This window comes from Esox lucius, chromosome 10, assembly GCF_011004845.1.
Source record: "Esox lucius isolate fEsoLuc1 chromosome 10, fEsoLuc1.pri, whole genome shotgun sequence".
Taxonomy (NCBI): domain Eukaryota; kingdom Metazoa; phylum Chordata; class Actinopteri; order Esociformes; family Esocidae; genus Esox; species Esox lucius.
In genome coordinates this window covers 27,240,421-27,260,408 of record NC_047578.1, presented here as the reverse complement: position 1 = coordinate 27,260,408, position 19,988 = coordinate 27,240,421, and the positions used below count along the sequence as shown (strand labels likewise).

General features: G+C 41.3%; 2 protein-coding genes across 7 annotated transcripts in view; both read right to left on the bottom strand.

Moving 5' to 3' along the window:
* The window catches only part of cgnb (cingulin b), a 49,865-nt gene extending 42,993 nt beyond the window's left edge, over window positions 1-6,872 (bottom strand). For 3 of the 5 annotated variants that reach the window (XM_020050451.3, XM_020050454.3, XM_010902067.5), the window contains exon 1: window positions 6,681-6,871. The gene's annotated coding sequence lies outside the window, so the exon portion shown is untranslated. Of the gene's footprint in view, window positions 1-776; window positions 858-5,981; window positions 6,006-6,680 lie in introns of those variants that run through there. The other 2 variants (XM_020050452.3, XM_020050453.3) reach the window with 2 other exon arrangements.
* Window positions 6,873-8,422: 1,550 nt separating this feature from the next.
* On the bottom strand, window positions 8,423-18,066 carry pygo2 (pygopus homolog 2 (Drosophila)). 2 transcript variants are annotated; one of them, XM_010902068.5, is made up of 4 exons: window positions 17,866-18,066; window positions 17,071-17,136; window positions 13,586-13,635; window positions 8,423-11,727 (listed from the first exon to the last, which is right to left on the bottom strand). In XM_010902068.5, exons 2-4 carry the CDS (start codon window positions 17,126-17,128, stop codon window positions 10,093-10,095), a joined length of 1,743 nt encoding a protein of 580 aa, XP_010900370.1. In that variant the 5' UTR covers window positions 17,129-17,136; window positions 17,866-18,066; the 3' UTR covers window positions 8,423-10,092. The 2 variants fall into 2 exon arrangements, with proteins under 2 accessions (XP_010900370.1, XP_010900371.1); XM_010902069.5 differs by lacking the exon at window positions 17,866-18,066 and having other exon boundaries at window positions 17,071-17,859.
* Window positions 18,067-19,988: the final 1,922 nt, after the last annotated feature.

The window sequence follows — 19,988 nt, the reverse complement described above, 5'->3', positions numbered from 1 at the left end:
CAAATATTGCCAAGTCAAGATGTGCCATGCTAATAGACTCCTACCCATAAAGACGGAGTGCTGTAATAAAATCAAAAGGTGCTTCAACAAAGTAAGTTTAAGGGTGTGCACACTAATGCAACCAGGTTATTGTGAGTTGTTTTATTTTTCCTCTACAAAGATTTCAGTTTGTTTTTCAATTGAATTGTTCATGTTATAGGTCACTTTAAAGGTGGAAAAAGTTCTGACATTATTTGTCTCATTCTTTTACATCACAAGAACCTGGCATTTTAACAGGGGTATGTAGCCACTGTAGCACCCAGCTTGCTGATTAAGGAGAAACTCTTAAAAACAATGGGTGTGTCAGTCCTAATTTTAGAACTTCTATATTTTTGGTCTAAAAGTATTTCACAAAGCATTTTAGAGCTAAAACCAGCTCCTAAATCTGTGAAGTTAGGAGTAGTCAAGAGGACTCCTAAGTCACTAAGACTAAGTCACAAACAATCCTAAAATGTCTGCTGCTGGCAATCCGCCTCAAGCAGCCCCATTCTGCTGGTGTCTGAGTGCCCAAAGACACTGTACATCACTGATGAAATAGACAAGAGCCTCTTCCTAATAAATGCAATAAATGTTTGGAATTATAGATTACATATTAATATAATCTGTGATTATTTATAGCATGATTAATTTGCATAAATAAACATGTTAATTTTGTATAGGCTAACTACATTAACAGATAGAGAATAAAACATTATGGTCTAGTGTAGTTGAAAAATATTGGCTTAATATTCTATTACCTGTGGCAGTTATTTGTTGCTTGAATTTTGCAATCTCTGCCCTTGTATGAGACTGCAAAGAATACCACACACTCAGTGACTCTGCATAGAAAGGGGAAAGCAACATTTACTTGCAAGCATATATTTTCCCACACTTTTTTGGGGGTTTTAGAAGATGTCCCAACTACAAATGTTCCTTTAGTAATGGCCTTTTCATACAAATAAGTAAAAGCTGTTCTTGCATTTGGTTTGGTTTTCATTTTCACAATGGAGCGTCACATGGAGCCATGGTTGTTCTATTCTAACCATCAAAAGGCTGCTTATATGCATATCTGCAAATTGTTTACATTGCCAAACATGCAAGAGGCTGACAATAAGCTGAACATATACTTGCCTAGTCAGTATATCATTTGTGGTTTCAGGTTTAATCAGTGACACGTCACCTACATTTTATTTTAATATCTTTATACAAAAATGACAAATTTACTGAGACACCCACTATACAGCTCTGGTAGAAATTAAGAGAACACTGCACCTTTTTCTTTCCTTTCTAAAAAAGTCAAACAGGAAGGGTTTTGAGTGAGGAAGGGTTAAAATAAAGAGCCCACTGCAAATGGAACACTTCTGTTCCTCACTCATAATTCAACTTTTTTGGAAAGGAAAGAAAAAGGTGCAAAGGTCTTAATTTTTTCCAGAGCTGAAGATCCACTAGACCTCTGAAGGTGTGCAGTGGTATCTGGAGAACACATGATGTTCTCCAAGATGTTAGCAGCAGATCCTTTAAGTCCTGTAAGTTGGCCTCCATGAATTGGACCTGTTTGTCCAGCACATCCCACAGATGCTCGACTGGATTGAGATCTGGGGAATTTGGAGGCCAAGTCAACACCTGGAACTCGTTGTTGTGTTCCTAAAACCATTCATGAACCATTTTTGCTTTGTGGCAGTGTGCATTATCCTGCTGAAAGAGGCCAATGCCATCAGAGAACACCTTTAGTATGACAGGGTGCACACGGTCTGCAACGACACTCAGGTAGGTGGTACGAGTCAAAGTAACACCCACATTAATGGCAGGACCCAAGGTTTCCCTGCAGAACATTGCCCAAAGCATCACACTGCCTCCGCCCGCTTGCCTTCTTCCCATAGTGCATCCTGGTGCCATGTGTTCTCCAGGTAAGTGCATGCACCCGGCCATCCACATGATGTAAAAGAAAACGTGTTTAATCAGACCAGGCCACATTCTTCCATTGCTCTGTAGTCCAGTTCTGATGCTCACATGCCCATTGTAGGCGCTTTCGACAGTGAACAGGGGTCAGCATGGGCACCCTGACTGGCCTGTGGCTACGCAGCCCCATAAGCAACAAACTGTGATGCATTGTGTTCTGACACCTTTCTATCAGTACCGGCATTAACTTTTTCAGCAATTTGAGCTATAGTAGCTCATCTGTTGGATTGGACCACATGAGCCAACCTTTGCTCCCCACGTGCATCAATGAGCCTTGGCTGCCCATGACCCTGTCGCCAGAATGGTCAGACTGGGCAGCAGCCCACATTAGCCCACTCAAATCTAAACATCTCCAAAGCCTAAGTGAATGTGTAACCATTTTATGGCTGTGGATACAGCTTTTCTGTGGCCTGCCTGACACCTGACTAAGTTCACCAGACTTCAGAGTTTGGAAAGGGTGTTTTGATTTCCTTTCTGCAAAAGGCATTGATAAAAGGAAATGCGCACCGCTTGTTCCATATACCCATTTCAAATTGAACAAATCATGATCTATCAAAATGCTTTACATTTTCTAAGCTATTAATGTGGTTATGAACAGGATCCTATCCAGACCAGAATGTCACTGCGCTGTGAATCATGTGGGATACATCAGCCAAGCTACCCTTCTCTAACCTACATGATAGGCAGGATACTCACCTATGAAAAACAATGTAAATACAGCTGGCACAGCTGTCTTTCCAAAACCAATTTAACTAAATGCTGAAAGTAGCATTTATTAATGCAAACAAAAATACTAAATAGCAATTTATGCTGAATAATGAGAATAGAACAGAATAACAATACAATCCAACAGAATATAGGATAAATGTAACAATCTATATTTAGGCTACATTAACAGTAAAATAAAAATTCAATAGTATGAAGATTGAAATAACCACCACAAAATGTCCTAAATGAAATAAATGTATATACTGTACTATAACACAGCTGGATTTATTAGTATATGTTCAACGGACTGTTGAAGAGAAAGCCTCATAGCATAGCCAAGACATGGAGAGAACCCTGCCATTCCACTCCATAAGTTTGCACAACAGCTTTCAAACAAGACAGTACATAATGAGCCGCACACAGAATGTGTAATTTATACACTGACACTCCCACAGAACGCCACTAAAATTGTGCTAACGGATGTTGCGCCAATCAGCATCTCTTAATTATTTTTATATAGGAACATCAAACTAAAACTGAGGGGGTTAGAATTTCAACTGAAGGAGCTAGGCCCCCTTGTGGTGGAATGCATTAAATTTTTTTAAGATGTGGTCAGGGACATAAGCAGAAAAACAAACTTTTTTTATACCTCCCTTTTTGGCATGAACATGTAATGTTGTTTTTATGTACATACTTCATCTGTAACATTCCCATTATACCTCAGTTAGCCATGAGTTTCCAGGTTTGAAAGTAAGTGGTTTTGAAGAAATTGGGCACGTATTGGCACAAATGAAATATTACACGATCTTCACCACCAGCAGCCAAAAATCCCAGAATATATCTTTAATCATGTTAATATTGATAGCTTAACAGCTTGAAAGTGTTATGCATTCCCTTAGAAACTATGCTTAAATGCATTTCACATCATTTCAAATAAGTATATGATAGAAAGATTAAGACATTCAATCAACCACCTCTGATTAGTCCCAGGCCCACTGAGTTTTCTCCATTAAAACAGTACAATACACTGATCAGCCATATCATTATGACCACTGACAGGGGAAAAGAATAACACAGAATCTCGTTATCATGGCACCTGGCATGTGAACATTCTGTCCTCAAAGTTGATGGGTTAGAAGCAGGAAAAAATGGGCAAGCATTAGGACCTGAGCAACTTTGACAAGGGCCAAATTTGGCTAGACGAGTGGGTCAGAGCATCTCGAAAAATAAAGCCCTTGTGGGGTGTTCCCAGTCTGCACTGGTCAGTACCAACAAAAATTGATTCAAGGAAGGAAAAGCGGTGTCAGTCCAGTCAGAACGTTCTGGCGACAGGGTCATGGGCAGCCAAGGCTCACTGGAGAGCAAAGGCTGGCCCATCTGGTCCGATCCAACAGAAACTAGAGTAGCTCAAATTGTTGAAATAGTTAATACTGGTATTGATAGAAAGGTGTCAGAACACGGTGCATCTCAGTTTGTTGCGTATGGGGCTTCGTAGCCGCAGACCAGTCAGGGTGCCCATGCTGACCCCTGTACTGCTGAAAGTGCCTACAATTGGCACGTGAGCATCAGAACTGAACCACGGTGGAATGGAAGTACAGCTCCGCAAAAAATTGAGACCACTGCACATTTTTCTTTCCTTTCCAAAAATATTGAAAAGGAACATTTTGAGTGAGGAACAGAAGGGTTAAAATTAAGAGACCACTGCAAATTGAACGCTTCTGTTCCTCACTCAAAACTTCCCTTTTCAACTTTTTGGAAAGGAAAGAAAAAGGAGCCTGATCTCATAATTTTTTCCGGAGCTGTAGGTGACCTGGTCTAATGAATCACGTTTCCTTTCACATCATGTGGATGGCCCGGTGCGTGTGTCACTTACCTGGAGAACACATGGCACCAGGATGCACTATGGGAAGCAGGCAAGCCGACGGAGGCAGTGTGATGCTTTGGACAATGTTCTGCTGGGAAACCTTGGGTCCTGCCATTCATGTGGATGTTACTTTGACACGTACCACCAACCTGCGCATTGTTGCAGACCACATGCACCCTTTCATGGCAACGGCATTCCCTGATGGCATTGGCCTCTTTCAGCAGGATAATGCGCCCTGCCACAATGCAAAAATGGTTCAGGAAAGGTTTGAGGAACACAACAACGAGTTCCAGGTGTCGACTTCGCCTCCAAATACCCCAGATCTCAATCCAATCAAGCATCTGTGGGATGTGCTGGACAAACAGGTCAGATCCATGGAGGCCCCACCTCGCAACTTACAGGACTTAAAGGATCTGCAGATAACATCTTGGTGCAAGTCCTGTAAGTTGCACACCTGCAGAAGTCTAGTGGAGTCCATGCCTAGGCAGGTCAGGGCTGTTTTGGCAGCAAAAGGGGGACTTACACAATATTAGGCAGGTGGTCATAATGTTATGGCTGATCGGTGTAAGATAAAAGGAACTATAAAGATCATAATTGAATGATCATGAAATGCATTTCAAAATTACAGTAATATGTTAAATGAATCAAACGACAATGTACTTTGTTCTACACGTGGTCTGGGGCAGTCATCAAATATAAGATTCCTGGAGAAAAATTTATTTGGGAACCACAGAGAGCCTTTGCGAAATTGCTAAATTTCACACCTATGCTGCAAAACTACTTGCACCAAAGGACAGCTAAACAAAAGTACAACACGCAACGTTGCTATACCACCCCCAGGTCATATCCCTTCATCGTCGTTCCAACTGGAAATCAGACGGCGCTGGTCCAACCACAACTCGACCCAAAAATGTACAAGTCATTTAAATATTTCGAAGACTAGGCCTTGCCTCTGCTTGCAATGCTCACATTTCATGATAATTAATGTGTGAGTGTCTGACTATGGTAGAGAGCCCGTAACCATAATTATGCCTACACATTATGGGCTGCAGATGTACGTTTAGGGCTCATTGAACAGAATGAAGCCGTGCAGTGTCCTTCTGGCGTTAAGAAGGCCCAGTTTGCCAAAACGTTATTATGGCTAAATTCATCGTTATGATCATATCGTTCTAATGATGCAATTGGGCTATAGGTAAACCATGTTCTGAGAGCGAACATAAGGCTATTATTAATGGTGAACGGCCTCAGGAATACTCAATATAGGCCTACCTTTGGCGCAATTATGGCATTATCAAACATAAGCATATGTCGTCACTAGTTAACAAAGGAACAGAGTAAATCATTGACTGACTAAACTTAATTCAAATCTTAACCACAATAGTGGCGTTATTCTTAGTATTAACTTAAGACCAAGAAGCAACAAATACCATACATTTTCACGACGAAACCAATGTTGACTTTGCAGCATTTTTTTGTGAAAAGCGAACGTAGATGCACCTGTCACCTGACTCCATCGAATTAATTGCGTCACAGCCACCCAGCCAGTATCGGTGTGAACGAAACTCCGCAGAAGCTATTATTTGTTTAGCTCGATGGCACAATGACCACGAGAACGGGTCCAGATATTGTGAGGTTAATAACCATGGGCGTCAAATAACGCATAAAAACACCCGTAAACAAAATAATGCACAGTTTCTCTATTGGCTAATCGACCGTATTACATACTGTGTTCACTAATCACTTAAAATGTATAGCCTGACACTGCGTATCCGACTTAAAATGCTGAAATATCCATAAAATTACAGCGCGCAGTAATACGATGTCAAACACGTATGTAGCCAATTATCATGGCCAGGAAAAGCTGAGTAGCATATACCACCCCTGCCAACGCACCAGAAAGCCACAGGTGTCCTCTCTGTTCATCCCAAATAACGTATCCCATTTAAACGCAGACAGTGTAACGCGTATCCACCAAAGCATTTTTAATACAAACAATTCGAACTTGCGTGTTATTTATTGACACCGACCTCAGATATACAACACAGTAGCTTAAACAATTAGACTAATAAGTCGCTCGCTTAGTTAACGACACGCTGGCGTGTAAATAGTACAGCCTACTACTGTAACCTACCTGCAATGGAGGTCAAGGCGGGATATCAGATCTGCGCCTTAGGTTGTGTTAATTATCTTGCTGTTTAAGACATGAAAAATATACTGTAGACATAAATTCCTACTGCTGCTATCGCGCAACCTGTTGCAAATAGGCTACGTCAGAAAATTATCGTTCCGTCACCCGTACAGAAAACAAAACGATTGGCGGAGAATACCCGGGAGGCGGCGCCTATAGTAATGTAAGGTATTTTCGATGTTAGCGGGTCAGTTTCGCGAATCAATAGATTATTTAATCACTTTTTGTGACTCTAGAATTCTACGTTTCTGCATGCAGCCTAACTCGGCCATTTTTTTATTTATACTAATTGGTATTATCACCAAACGGTTTGGTTATAAAAAAAAAAAAGAAAAGTGATTAGTCTGAAGATTTTTTTTCCTGTCCTGAGCACCCATTTTTAAGCGCACTGATAATTGCTACAGTAAGGAGTAGGATTCTGTTTCCACATTTCACATTTCATAACAACGAAAAGTCGTTTTTATATATTTAAAATGGTTCTGGACTATCAGTCACGCTGCCTTTTTGTGAACATGACGAGCAGAGCAGATTAAGGTTGATTTGTAATATGTTGCATGCGATATATGTATGCATTTATATATATATATGACAAATGATCATTTTCAGGGACCGGTTTAGCTAGACAGCTGCTTTTTTACAACAAGGGGGTGAAATTCCCAAAATGTATATTCAACACTAGATAGTCGCTCTCATCACCATGAAGATGTAGTTTTATGGGCCTATAAAACTACATCAGACAATAATATTTTGAAAATGTTGAGGTAATTTGGGGATTTATGAATTTCATTAAGTGGTTTCAGAAAGTATTCAGACAACTTCACTTTCTCCATGTTTTGTTGTATTACACACTACCTTTCTAAAAAGAGAAACTGCTATCAATCTGCACACAATACCCTATAATCACAAAACATTTCAGTATTGTCTTTTCTGTGTACTTTAAGTCATTGTTGTGCTGAAAGATTAATCTTCACCCAAGTCTGAGGTTCTGTATTTTACTCCGCTTGTCCTTCCCTCATTCCTGACCAGTTGCCTAGTCCCAGCTGCTGAGAAGCATTCCAATAGCATGATGCTCCCACCACCCTGCTTCAGTGATTAAATAAGCAGAACCTTGTTTCCACCAGATGCAGAGCATTGCCTTTAGGCCTAATAATTAAATATTAGTCATCAGACCAGTGAATTTCTCTTCATGCTCTTAGTCCTTTAAGTGCTGTTTGACAAACTCCAATCAGTATGTGATATGCCTTTTACTTAGGAGCAGCAACCATCAAGGCCTGATCGATGGAGTATCGCAGAGACGGTTGTCCGTCTGGCAGGTTCTCCCATCTCTGCAATAAAACTCTTAATGACCATTGGGTTTTTGCTTACCCTGCTGACTAAATCCCATCTTGATCAGTTATTTAGATTGGTAGACAACTCTAGGAAGTCCTGGTGTTTCCAAATTTGTATTTCACAATGTTAGAGACCATTTTGTTCCTAGGAACTTTCAATACATAATGTTCCAAAGAATGATGTCTCAACAAAATTCTATTTCAGAAGTCTATGGAAAGTTTCTTTAACATCATGGCTAGGTTTTTGCTCAAACATGTACTTTGAGGTGTGGGACCTTGAATACAGTGGTGTGCCTTTCTAAATCATGTCCAATAAATATAATTTTTCACATGTGACCTTCAATCTTGTTCTACAGACAATGTCAAAGATGTTTTATTTGCAATAAATTGGCACAAATTCCTAAAAATGCATTTGCTCCGTGTCATCGGTTGTGTGTAGACTAATAGCATTTAAAAAAAATCTCTTGTGAATTCAGTCAAGGTTGAAAAGTTCAAGGAATCTGAATACTTTTCGAACACACTATTTCCTAGTGCCGCTTCTCTCCAGGAACAAATCTGAAATTCCAATAAAATTTTTATCCTAATACAAAACATCTGAGGAAAATGCATTGGAAAATGTCAGTTTACTTACTGAATAGAAAAGTAAATTGACTAGACCCGGTACTGACAGATAATGAGTTAACTATACTAAGTTCAATGGATAAAGCTTTTAGTGGATTGTGCTTATCCCATGTTTAATACAACAAAAGCAACAAATAAAAGGATTCACTAGGATGAGTACAAAAACAATTCTGTTTACTTCAGAGTTCAGTACCTTTGCCCTTTCCCACCCTGTGTGGGCTGCTGGCCAAACCCACTGATTCCCACCAGAGGGTGCCAGAGTAGAGCACATTATTACACACCACAGCTATCAGTACAAAAAAAGGGACGGCTGAGAGAAAAAGGCAACTTGGACAGAAATGTAACCCCACCCGCCCCTTGAGAAAAAGAGAAGAAAAATTACAAACACCTTCTGCCGTGACAGTAATATGAAAATTGATATTTTTTCGCTCCGTTGTTTGGTCTACTTCGAGGCCTCCAACAGAAAAATTACAAAGAAAAACAAATTGGACAAAGTTACTGCATTGGTTCACATGCAACCCCAAAGACTAGTACACACATTTGATAGGACCATGATGTCACTACTTGTAGCTATGCCAACACCATCCAACAGCACTGATATCACATCTTCCACATCCAGTGATGAGTAGATATTTAAAAAAAATGGTGGATTCAATGTATAAAACAAGTCAATTGACAGAACTTTGACATAATATAGTTAACTTTTTTCGTTCATTGGTTGATTCTCCTGCAAGATGTGTGTAACCGGCACATTTTCAGACTGTGTATCTACAAAAAATGTCTGTGGCGTATATTCTCCATGGAGGTGTGAAAGGGAGGACAGTTTTGTCTGTCGAGGTCAGGCGGCCTGGATCTCCTTTGGATTAATCTGCTCTGGTTTAAAATTATGGGTGCCAGTGTCAGGATGTAGGTCAGTTCTTTTTCAATTCAGAAGGCTAACCAAATTCCAAATTGACCTTATTGAAAACTGTTAAAGAGAACTGGAATTTAAGATAACTTCCTGAATTTCCAATAATTTAAATTAAATTGCCACAACCCTGGTGGTAGTCAGTTGGTTTGTCAGTGCGAGGGGTCCGTGCTGGGCAGTCACAAAGTGTGAGGTAGTGTGTTGGTGTCAGTGCTTCACTTGTCGGCAGGTCAGATGACTGGTGGGGGAAATTTAAATGGGCATCTGTCACGTCAAAAAAAATAAAAAATTGCTAGTTTCGTCCAAAAGATTCACTCAAAGTGCTTCATGTAAGTGAGTGTGTTTATCTATGTAAGAGAGATTTGTCCACTGTAAAGGGCTTGTCAGATTAAGATTGGCTAAGTAGTTAGACATGGCAAACCAAAGCCATTCAGACAGAGATTGGAGCAGTCTGTGTCTCTTCACCTGTACCTCTAACTCAGTGCCACCCCCCCCCTCCTCAACCTTCGTTGGCTGCCACCAGCTGGCCCAGGCCCTGACGGACGTACACAGCCTGTATCTCCTTGGTCTTGAGGCAGAAGTCGCAGGCCCAGACGGCAGAGCTCTCCCGGGTCAGCAGCCCGTAGGCCGGTTCGGTCAGGCCCGTGCAGTCGCGATGGAACCAGCGCTGGCACGATGCTTCGCACAAGATGGCGTCCTGGTCGTCATGCACTTCCGACACGCAAAAGCCGCAGGGGAACGACATACCGGGGCCTACCAGCTTACCTGGACCGGAGCCTGAGCCAGTGGAGGGGTTGGCGGGGCCGGGGGGCAGAGGAGACTGGGTGTTGGGGGTGGACGTGGAGTTGGAAGGGGGGTTGGGGTTGCTGCCGGGGGTGTTGCCCCCACTGTTGTTGGTCATGTTGTTCTGGGTAGAATTGGGGGGAGCGTTGGCCATGGGCCCTCCGCCGGGTGCGTTGTTCTGCTGATTGTAAGGGGCAGAGCCAGGGGCGGAGTTGGGCGGAGTTGACTGCTGCTGGGATGGGTTGTTGGAGGAGGGTGCGTTGGTGGAGTTGGAGCCCTGCAGCTGATTGGGCGGCCCCGGCTGAGGCTGGGATCCGTTCAGGGGGCCGGTGGGGGAGGAATTGGGGTTAGGCTGGGGTGGCGCCGAGGGGGGCTGGCCCGGTGTATTGGGGTTGGGCTGCTGGTCAGGGTGGCCAGAGAAGCCTCCCCCTGGCTGGGGGGGACCAGAGCTGGGAGGCCCAGGGGGGGTGTTGTTTGGAGGGGGACCAGAGGGGTTTAAGTTAGCCTGCTGCTGCTGAGGGGGACCGGATTGGGGCCCTCCGCCACCAAAGTTTTTCCCCTCATCATTTCCAGGACCTGGGGGACTGGGGCCCGGGTAAGGCCCATCTTGTGACGGAGGAAACTGTCCTTGAGGGGGTAGAGCTGGCATCCCTCCCATGTTTCCTCCGGGACCACCTCCCATGCCCCCCATCATGTTCATCCCACCAGGCATCCCCCCCATGGGGTTCATAGGGCCATGGGGGGGTCCTCTGGGGCCTCCACCACCGGGCAACGGGGGGCTGTTGAAGGGGTGCCCAACTTGTCCGTGCTGTTGCTGCGGGGGCATTCCGAAACGAGGGTGCGGTGGCCCCCCTCCTCCGGGGCCCCCCATGCCACCAGGAGACAGCATTGGGTTGAAGCCTGGTCCTGGGTGCATGGGTGGACTGAAATTGGGCGGCATATTAAATTGTGAAGGACCCCCTGGGCCCGGAAAACCACCACCTCCACTACCCCCGCCTCCGAAGCCAGGCATCCCCCCAAAGCCCAGCTGGTGGTGGGGTCCCGCATTGGGTGGTCCCGGACCGAAGGGTGGTCTCCGCCCTGGTCCTCCGGGGCCACCGCCAGGTCCTCCAGGACCCCCCATGAAGCCCATGCCGGGGCCCATTCTGCCCCCTCCCCCATAAGGCCCTCCACCTCCTGCCCCAGGGCTAGGGAGGAACGGACCCCCTCCTGGACCTCCAGCCCCACCAGGTCGGGTTGGCAGTGAAGGGGGGCCAAAGTCATCATCAAAAGGATTGGAGGCCACCAGGTGGTCCACCATGGGGGTGGGAGGGGGTGCAAACTCAGAGAGGTGGGAGAACGCGCCAGCTCCCTGAAACAGACGATAGAGGATGGATTATGGAGATGAGGGCCTATTTACAATACATAGTTTTGCTAATAAAATAAGTCATAGTAAACAGGTCCGAATCTAAATGGCCAGTCATCTCATTCTAAGGTAACATGACACACCCCCCATGAATCCCCGTACTGTGAACACATTGCAGCACTGTATTGTATAGACACATTTTTTGTAAATAAGTGGTGAGGTCAAAGTACGCATTCTGTTAAATCCTGTTATTGACATAAGTAGCTAGCTAGCTTTAACACAAATTATTTATTTAACTTGTATTATAAATGATCAAGTATGAGTCTGCCTGTCAGCATCCCCTTTTGTTTTGCTGTGCACATTTCAACTGGCAGCTGTTAAATCATAAGAATGTTAACTAGCTAGGTACTAACTCAGCAGTAGTAGCTAGTAAGCTAACTTTGATAGAAAGTATGGAGCAAAGTGCACTACAATCGATTAATAGGAAGTTTGACTGGCTGACTCAAGTGTGCCGCACAAGCCCTGAAAAGTGAAGCCAAAACGTCTCGATCGCCCCCTGGTGAGTGGTCCCAGTATAGGTCATAAACCCCGCCCTCCCCATGTTATTCAATGGGACGCGAGACCAACTAAACAATTAAATTACCCTTCAAATATATTTTTTCCGAAGCTGGTTTCTGTCATTTACTGTAGTTTGTATCACCCTAATGTAAATTCAAGAGTTTGTTTTTAAAATAAGTTTGTTTTTAGTTAGTTATTTAATGCTCTAAAAACGGTGGTGTGACGTCGTGATTCACAGCTGTGATTGACAGCTATCTGAGCCGAGGAGCCACTGAATCTTCGGAGGACTGAGGAGATTGGAACTTTACATTTAATCTCTAAATTTCTATAATTTCACACGGACATAATGGGTTGTTCTGCAGTACATTGTGCTAACCGATCTGGCATTTCCAATCGATCTTTGAATTTTTTTCGGTAAGTTAAATTTATAAGCTATTTAATTAGTAAATAAATGTAATGGGCTAGCTAACGTTAGCTAAAAGACAACAAGCCTCATTAATAGCCATGTTAATAGCTAGCAGGTGATCGTTAGCTAGAAGTTACCAATTATTTTTGTATTATGCCTATTCTAAATTAAGGTTAAACATGATGTAAGTTAGGCTATAACATATCGTCTAGGTTTAACAAGCAACGGTTGTACTGTACTTGGACTTGCGATTGATTACGGTATGCGCATTCTGCGAGGGAGAGTGAGGGCGGGGCACAGGGGTGGGGCCGTTGATTTCGCGGCTTTAGGGCTTTACTTCCTTCTCGCTACTGCGCATAACTACTGCGCAGAACTGGTCCCAAGATCGCTATCTGCGCAGACGCAAGTCCAAGATGTCAGCGCCGTATCAGGACACTGGTGGCTTCATTTTTCACCAATGGAAAAGAGCGAAAGGGCGTCGTCCATTATATATACAGTCTATGGGCTGACTCAGCAACATCGCTAGCGAGGATGCTACATTCCATAACTGTCATACAAGCTAAGTATCTGTTTATTACACAAAACATGATTTTGTGTAAATACTACTTCAGGTGTCAAATAAAAATCCTGTCAAGAATGTTGAATTCACGCGTGTTGATGTGATGTATTATGTGAATATACGTGTATCTACATATAAATTAAGGCACTGATGTATGTTTACATGTCTTCAACCAGGAAAAATGTTAACTCAATGTTAAGACCTAACAACACAAAGACCTGTCCTAACTAGACCAGTACTAGGGGAAGACAAAGCTGAGTGAAACCTTCTCTCAAATTGGCAGGACAAGGCCAACATGTTGACATTATGGAAGAATGTTTTCAGATCTGAATCTCCATTACCTGAGCATTGGATTTCCTCTTCTTTTTCTCTGGGCTTTTCATCTGTGAACCTAAAGCGAGTGAGAAAAGAGATCAGTTATATGAGATATATTCAAGCACTTATCTTTCCGTTTAGAGAACATATAGCTGTGCTCAAAAGTTTGCATACCGTTGGAGAATTGGTAATATGTAAAGAAAACATGAGTGAGAAGGCAAAACAATTTCTTATGGGATTCACATTCAACTGTAGGTCATAACAGAATGGCACAATCATGAAACAAAACATGGAAACAAAGAAAAAAAATTAACTGACCCCTGTTCAAAAGTCTGCATACCCATAGTTCTTAATACTGTGTATTGCCCCCATTAGCATCAATGACTGTGTGCAGTCTTCTGCAATAATTGTCTATGAGGCCCCAAATTCTTGCAGGTGGTATAGCTACCCATTCATCTTGGCAAAAGGCCTCCAGGTCATGCAGTCTTTGGTCATCTTGCCTGAACCGCACATTTGACATATCCCCAGTGGCTCAATGATATTAAGGTCAGGAGACTGTGATGGCCACTCCAGAACGTTCAACTTTTTCTGATGTAACCACTGGAGGGTCATCTTGCACTTGTACTTATGGTCATTGTCGTGCTAGAAAGTCCAAGAGCATCCTATGCACAGCTTTCGTGCCGAAGAATGCAAATTGTCTGCCAGTATTTTCTGATAACATGCTGCATTCATCTTGCCATACATTTTCACAAGATTCCCTGTGCCTTTGGAGCTCACACCCCCCCAGAACATCAGTGAGCCACCACCATGCTTCACATTGAGGATGGTATTCTGTTCACTATAGGCCTTGTTGAGCCCTCTCCAAACATAGCACTTACGGTTGTGACCATAAAGCTGTATTTTGGTCTCGTCACTCCAAATTACAGTGTGCCAGAGGCTGTGAGAAGTGTCAAGGTGTTGTCGGGCATATTGTAACAGGGCATTTTTGTGGCATTGGCGCAGAAAAGGCTTCTTTCTGGCAACTCCACCAAGCAGTTAATTTTTGTCCCAGTATCTTCATATTGTGCTCCTCTAAAAAAAAACACACAATCTTTTTCCAGAGCAGCCTGTATTTCTCCTGAGTTTACCTGTGGGGTTTTCTTTGTATCCTGAACAATTCTTCTGGCAGTTTTGGCAGAAATCTTTCTAGGTCTACCTGACCTTGGCTTGGTATTAAGAGATCCCCCAATTTTCCACTTCTTAATAAGTGACCGAACAGTACTGACTGACATTTGCAAGGCTTTGGACATCTTTTTATATCCTTAGTACACAGTATATTACCTTAGTACGCAGGTCTTTTGACAGTTCTTTTCTGCTCCCCATGGCTCAGTATCTAGCCTGCACAGTGCATCCACGTGAGAGCTAACAAACTCATTGAATATTTATACACAGACACTAATTGCAATTTAAAAAGCTAAAGATGTGGGAAATATCCTTTAATTGCCATTTTCACCTGTGTGTGTCACTTTGTGTATGTAACAAGGCCAAACATTCAAGGGTATGTAAACTTCTGATCAGTGCCAATTGGGTTATTTCTGTTATAATTATGATTTAAAAAGGAGCCAAACAACTGTGATAATAAATGGCTGCATATGATTACTATCCTTAAATAAGAGTTTTTTGGCATGATGAGTCATATTTTCAATTTTCAAATGTTTACACTGAAAGTGAAAAATAAATCTTAATTTATGCATAAAAGACAGAAATGTCAAACATTTAAGCTTGGCTAGTTATGGCAACAGTTTTTTTGTTAGGGGAATTGTTTTGTTAAGACCGGCATTTTTCAGATTTTGTGAGTTCAATTACAGCAAGTGGCGAAAAAATTTTTTACAGTTTGATTTTCTTTAACTAGAATTGGAAAATAATTTCTGCAATAAATATTAATTTTGAAATTAGCTATCAGAGTTACTTTAACAAAGATAAAAGCATGAAGAGATCTTACATTGTCATTCTGTGTAAAAATGCGAGTCAGGATACAACAATACTATTAAATCATGGCATCAGAAAGCAACCAAATCAGAGTGAACTTCAAAAATAAATAAATAAATAAATTATATATATATATATATATATATATATATATATATTCTCACAAGTAATGATTTATTAAAATCGCTATATAAATCATCCTCTACAAACTTGCTACTTCAGTTAGGAAGATTTGTCCCCAGAGAATGTGGCCGGCAGCATTTATTCCCAGGTATCTGAGGAATGTAATGGACAAGTGCTTCATATTCACGACGTGCAATTCATTTCAATTGCACAAGGTTGAAAAATGTATAATTTCCCAACAAATAAACATTGGACAGAAACATTGGAAGAAAGAGTAAAAATCACTACTCCTTATTTTGTAATAGCTCAATCAACCCAAGAATAACCTAATGTTCTCTAAAATTGCTCCATTAGGTCTACCCATGATTGCATTCTTAAAAAACAGACCTAGGACTCATTGCAAGTAGCCTAATAGATGTGAAGGACAGCATTCCAAAAAAAATCTTATCAGATTACTGTATACATCTTTATGTACAAACAAACTGATAATAATTTTTTGGGGGTGAGACAAAATCTCAAATACTCATTGGCACCAATGCCCCCAAAAGCACATTTTAGTCTGGAGCCCCAACTAAAAGCTCCTTCATAGGAAAACGATTATATTTTCAATGCGTTTTCATTGTTTTATATTAAAATTTTATTCAACTTCAACAAATAAGCCCATGTCAGGAAATAGTGTCAGTAATTGTCAATCAATTTTTATTTCCTGGGTATATGTAAAGATGTGTATGCCAGTAATGGTAAAACATTTAATAAGGATAAAATATGTTAATGTTAGACCAAAATACTTTGGATACATAAATTGATTAAATACTTCATTGCTACAAAAGGGTGAAATACATGGACAACCCTTTAAAGGTAAAAGAAAAAAGTGTTCATACGCACTTTTAACTAATTTAACCTTTTTTGTCACTGACCAACAAATGTTTTTTTCTTTCTTACCAAACACACAACTGTTAATAGGAGTTATTTTTTGACCATGGTTTTGTTGTAAGCAGGGTGCAGATTAACCATGTTGACATATGCAGTAGATAGATATATCTACATTATTTGTTTTTAAGACACAGCAAAGATCTACATATCAAAGTCCTGAAACATGTAGTCAGTGATGTACAGAGACAACATGCCAGGATGTATTGAGTTGAGTATTTGACATCCACAATTATTACCGAGCACAGAGAAGAAGCAGCAGAAAGACTTTTGCTGTATGTTTGGTACAGCAAATAAAATGATAGATGAGCACATAAGACAAATTATATTAATAACAGCACGCAAAAACTCAAAGGCAGGGAGTCATAAACCCCGTGACAGGACAACTGTCAGGCACCCTGAGTCCTGTAAACACACGTGTGGTGCATTGGATCAGTGGTAATGTCTGATGGTTTCTGATAAAGAATTTGACAAATTATCAGATGCCTACCTTTGCCTCGCTTTCCTTGACCTTGTCCAGCCAGTAGTCTCCCCGATTCGGCAGCCATTAATATGACTGTCGGTGCGGTGCCATGTCACCGTTCATATGGAAGAAAAATGTAAAATGACGAATAGTCTTGAGAATATGGACGGGACCAACACTCACAATGGGAGTCATAAACAGTATTTGGATTTCAGGAAGATTTATAGACAGAATATGTTACGTAATGTCTCCCTCCTTGCAATTAATAACAACACGTTTTACAGCTGGATTTCTTGTTCCACGCTTTCTCTGACTGTCACGGTGTTTGGTGGCCAACAAACTTGCTCAAAACTGCCAGGGTTAGTTTCAGCAGCTAGCTCGCACAAAGTGAAGAGCCGGGCTGAATGAAACTGCGAAATGTTTGCAGAACACAAGTTACTGAATTCTCCCCCTCCTCCCTCTAAAAATGATCACTTACAGATGTGTAGCAAGCTATACCCTGTAGCAGCTAACGTAACGTTGGCTAGTCAGATAGCATCGTTAGCTAACAAGCTATCACATTTGGGTACAGTGGCTAGCTAGTGGTTTAGCTAGCTAACCGTGGCAGTGTATGATTGAGATGGAAAATTTGTTTGACAATAAACAATCTACATACAACTTGGTTAATTTACAAGTTTCGCCTTTATGATAGCAAGCAGCACAACCTAATCGGTCTATACTAACTAACGTTAGTTGCTAGGTAAATTACTGATTAGCTAACGAGCTAACGTTAGCTACAAAACGCTAGATAGCCTGCTAGCATTCTTGGAAAGCAAACTATACCCTTTCTCCGTTGCTTGCTCTGGAGTCCGTTAATATGAACCTCCCCGGTGTGTCATTGCAGATATACAAGTCTTCACACTATAAAGGGTTTCTCTTATAATAAAGCTTAGGATAATAATTCATACAAACAGGTAAATTTGGCCATATTAATCACGGCCTACTGTCGCCGCCGGACAAAGAGGGACTGGCATGAGAGACTCGCACCCGGGAAGATAGTAAATAAGAGGGAAAGTGGGGGGGTCTTAAAATAGATTTTTCAATATAAATCACTTTCTCCATGCATTTTATGAAGGCGAAATATCAAACATGTTTGATATTTGTATGTGTAGCCGTGTTTTTTCTCATAAATATATATTTTTATATATATATATGTGTTGATTTGTTAACGAGCACCCCTTCAATGCACGGTTATAGTACAGCCTAGAACGGACCACTTTCAAATAAACAGTAAAATATACACCCAACGTTGACACTAACCCTAACCATTGAAATATTTTCATTGACACGTTTTGTTTACATACATTTTTGCGGGTAATGAATATAACATTGGTATGAAACCTGTAAAAGAATGTGTATATTTATACTATTTTGGGATGTCAATATTTATATTATTTAAAAAAATAATAATATTATGGCTTTCATAACAATATCACAGCAGGTTTGGAAGAGTTGAAGATCGAGTGTTATGTTCTGTTCTGCTTTATATAATACTGCCTGCTCAGCTAGGATGTATTTTTCTGGGCACATGCTGTACAGTATGTGCTGGAGGAGAGTGTGTTACCTGGCCAACAAACACAACTGAGCTTGCAGAAGCTTGGCCTGCCACAAGGAGTTGCCAGAGTGCAAGAAGATGAAAGCAACCGTGTCCAACATCCAACTGTTCACTCCAATTTCACAATGCCCACGAGCATTACTGGTGCTTGCTACTAGGATTTGAAGTCCTGGCCACAAGTAGCGGTAACGCAAGGCAGTTAGTAAAAGATTTTTAAAATGTTGTCATTAAACACAACTATCCTGATGGAACTAACAGACTTACAGTACTAGACTACAGCACTACTTCTGATTATCGAATTACAACAGATATGAGCAGTGGACTTTTAATATTGGTGGTAACCATCTGGATGTAACCATGAATGATATAGTCTGCTGTTCCATTGGGAGAGTTTGTGCAACCCAAAAACATGGGGAACAGTGTTTCCACTGCCAATCTGTAATGTGTTGCAGCAGGTGTCCATTTTAACTGGTGGAAGCCATTAATGACACTGCAGTGTGTTTAAATAACCCTTCTCTTGCACTGACCAGTTGGTGGTTTTGACCTTTGGCATCTTTACTGTGTGTTTTGTTGTTCTCCATTGTAAAGTCTGTGTACTTGCTTTTGTGTTGATTGTACTACAACAAAGAAATGCCATGGTAACATGATCAATATTATAATAATCTTAACCTACCTGATTCCAGTCATGTTCTATCCATATAGCACATTTTGTGTTTTAAATCTTTTGCTAACTTGGGTGTGGATATAATTAATGGGGCATCAACTGTCTGAAACAAAATCTCAGAAAATGGGTAATGACAGTGAGCACAATTTGTATACCCCGATGACCATCAACTGTGCAATTGTATGGCCCCTCTTAAGGTTTTCATAACTTTCCAGTACATTAAGATTGCAATTAAAACTATTATTCCATCTTTAAATGTATATACTATTACAATTAAGCCTTAAAACTATTTAAAACAGTATTGATTTCTTTTTTCTATCACTTTTTTATGACTTGTAATAATGACATTTTTTTCAGGCCAACTTCATGCAATAGGTTTCGAGGGTGGAATCAGAACTCAATATTTTCCTTATCTCTGGAGTTTATTACTTAATATTCATACTGACATATGCAAAGAAAAGTAAGAAATGCACAACTTATATACAATGATACAAACAACTAAAACCCCTCTTACTGTTCCTTCATTTCATGCCTCCAACATGTTCTGTGAGATTTTACTTCTCTATGATGTAACCCCGATGACCTTGTGTGCTTCATCACTCCTAGGCAGCTGGGCATCTGTCTCTGAGAAACTGACAAAAGTGAGGCCTACCTAACTCTAAAACTGTCTCTATTTCACTATTCCCA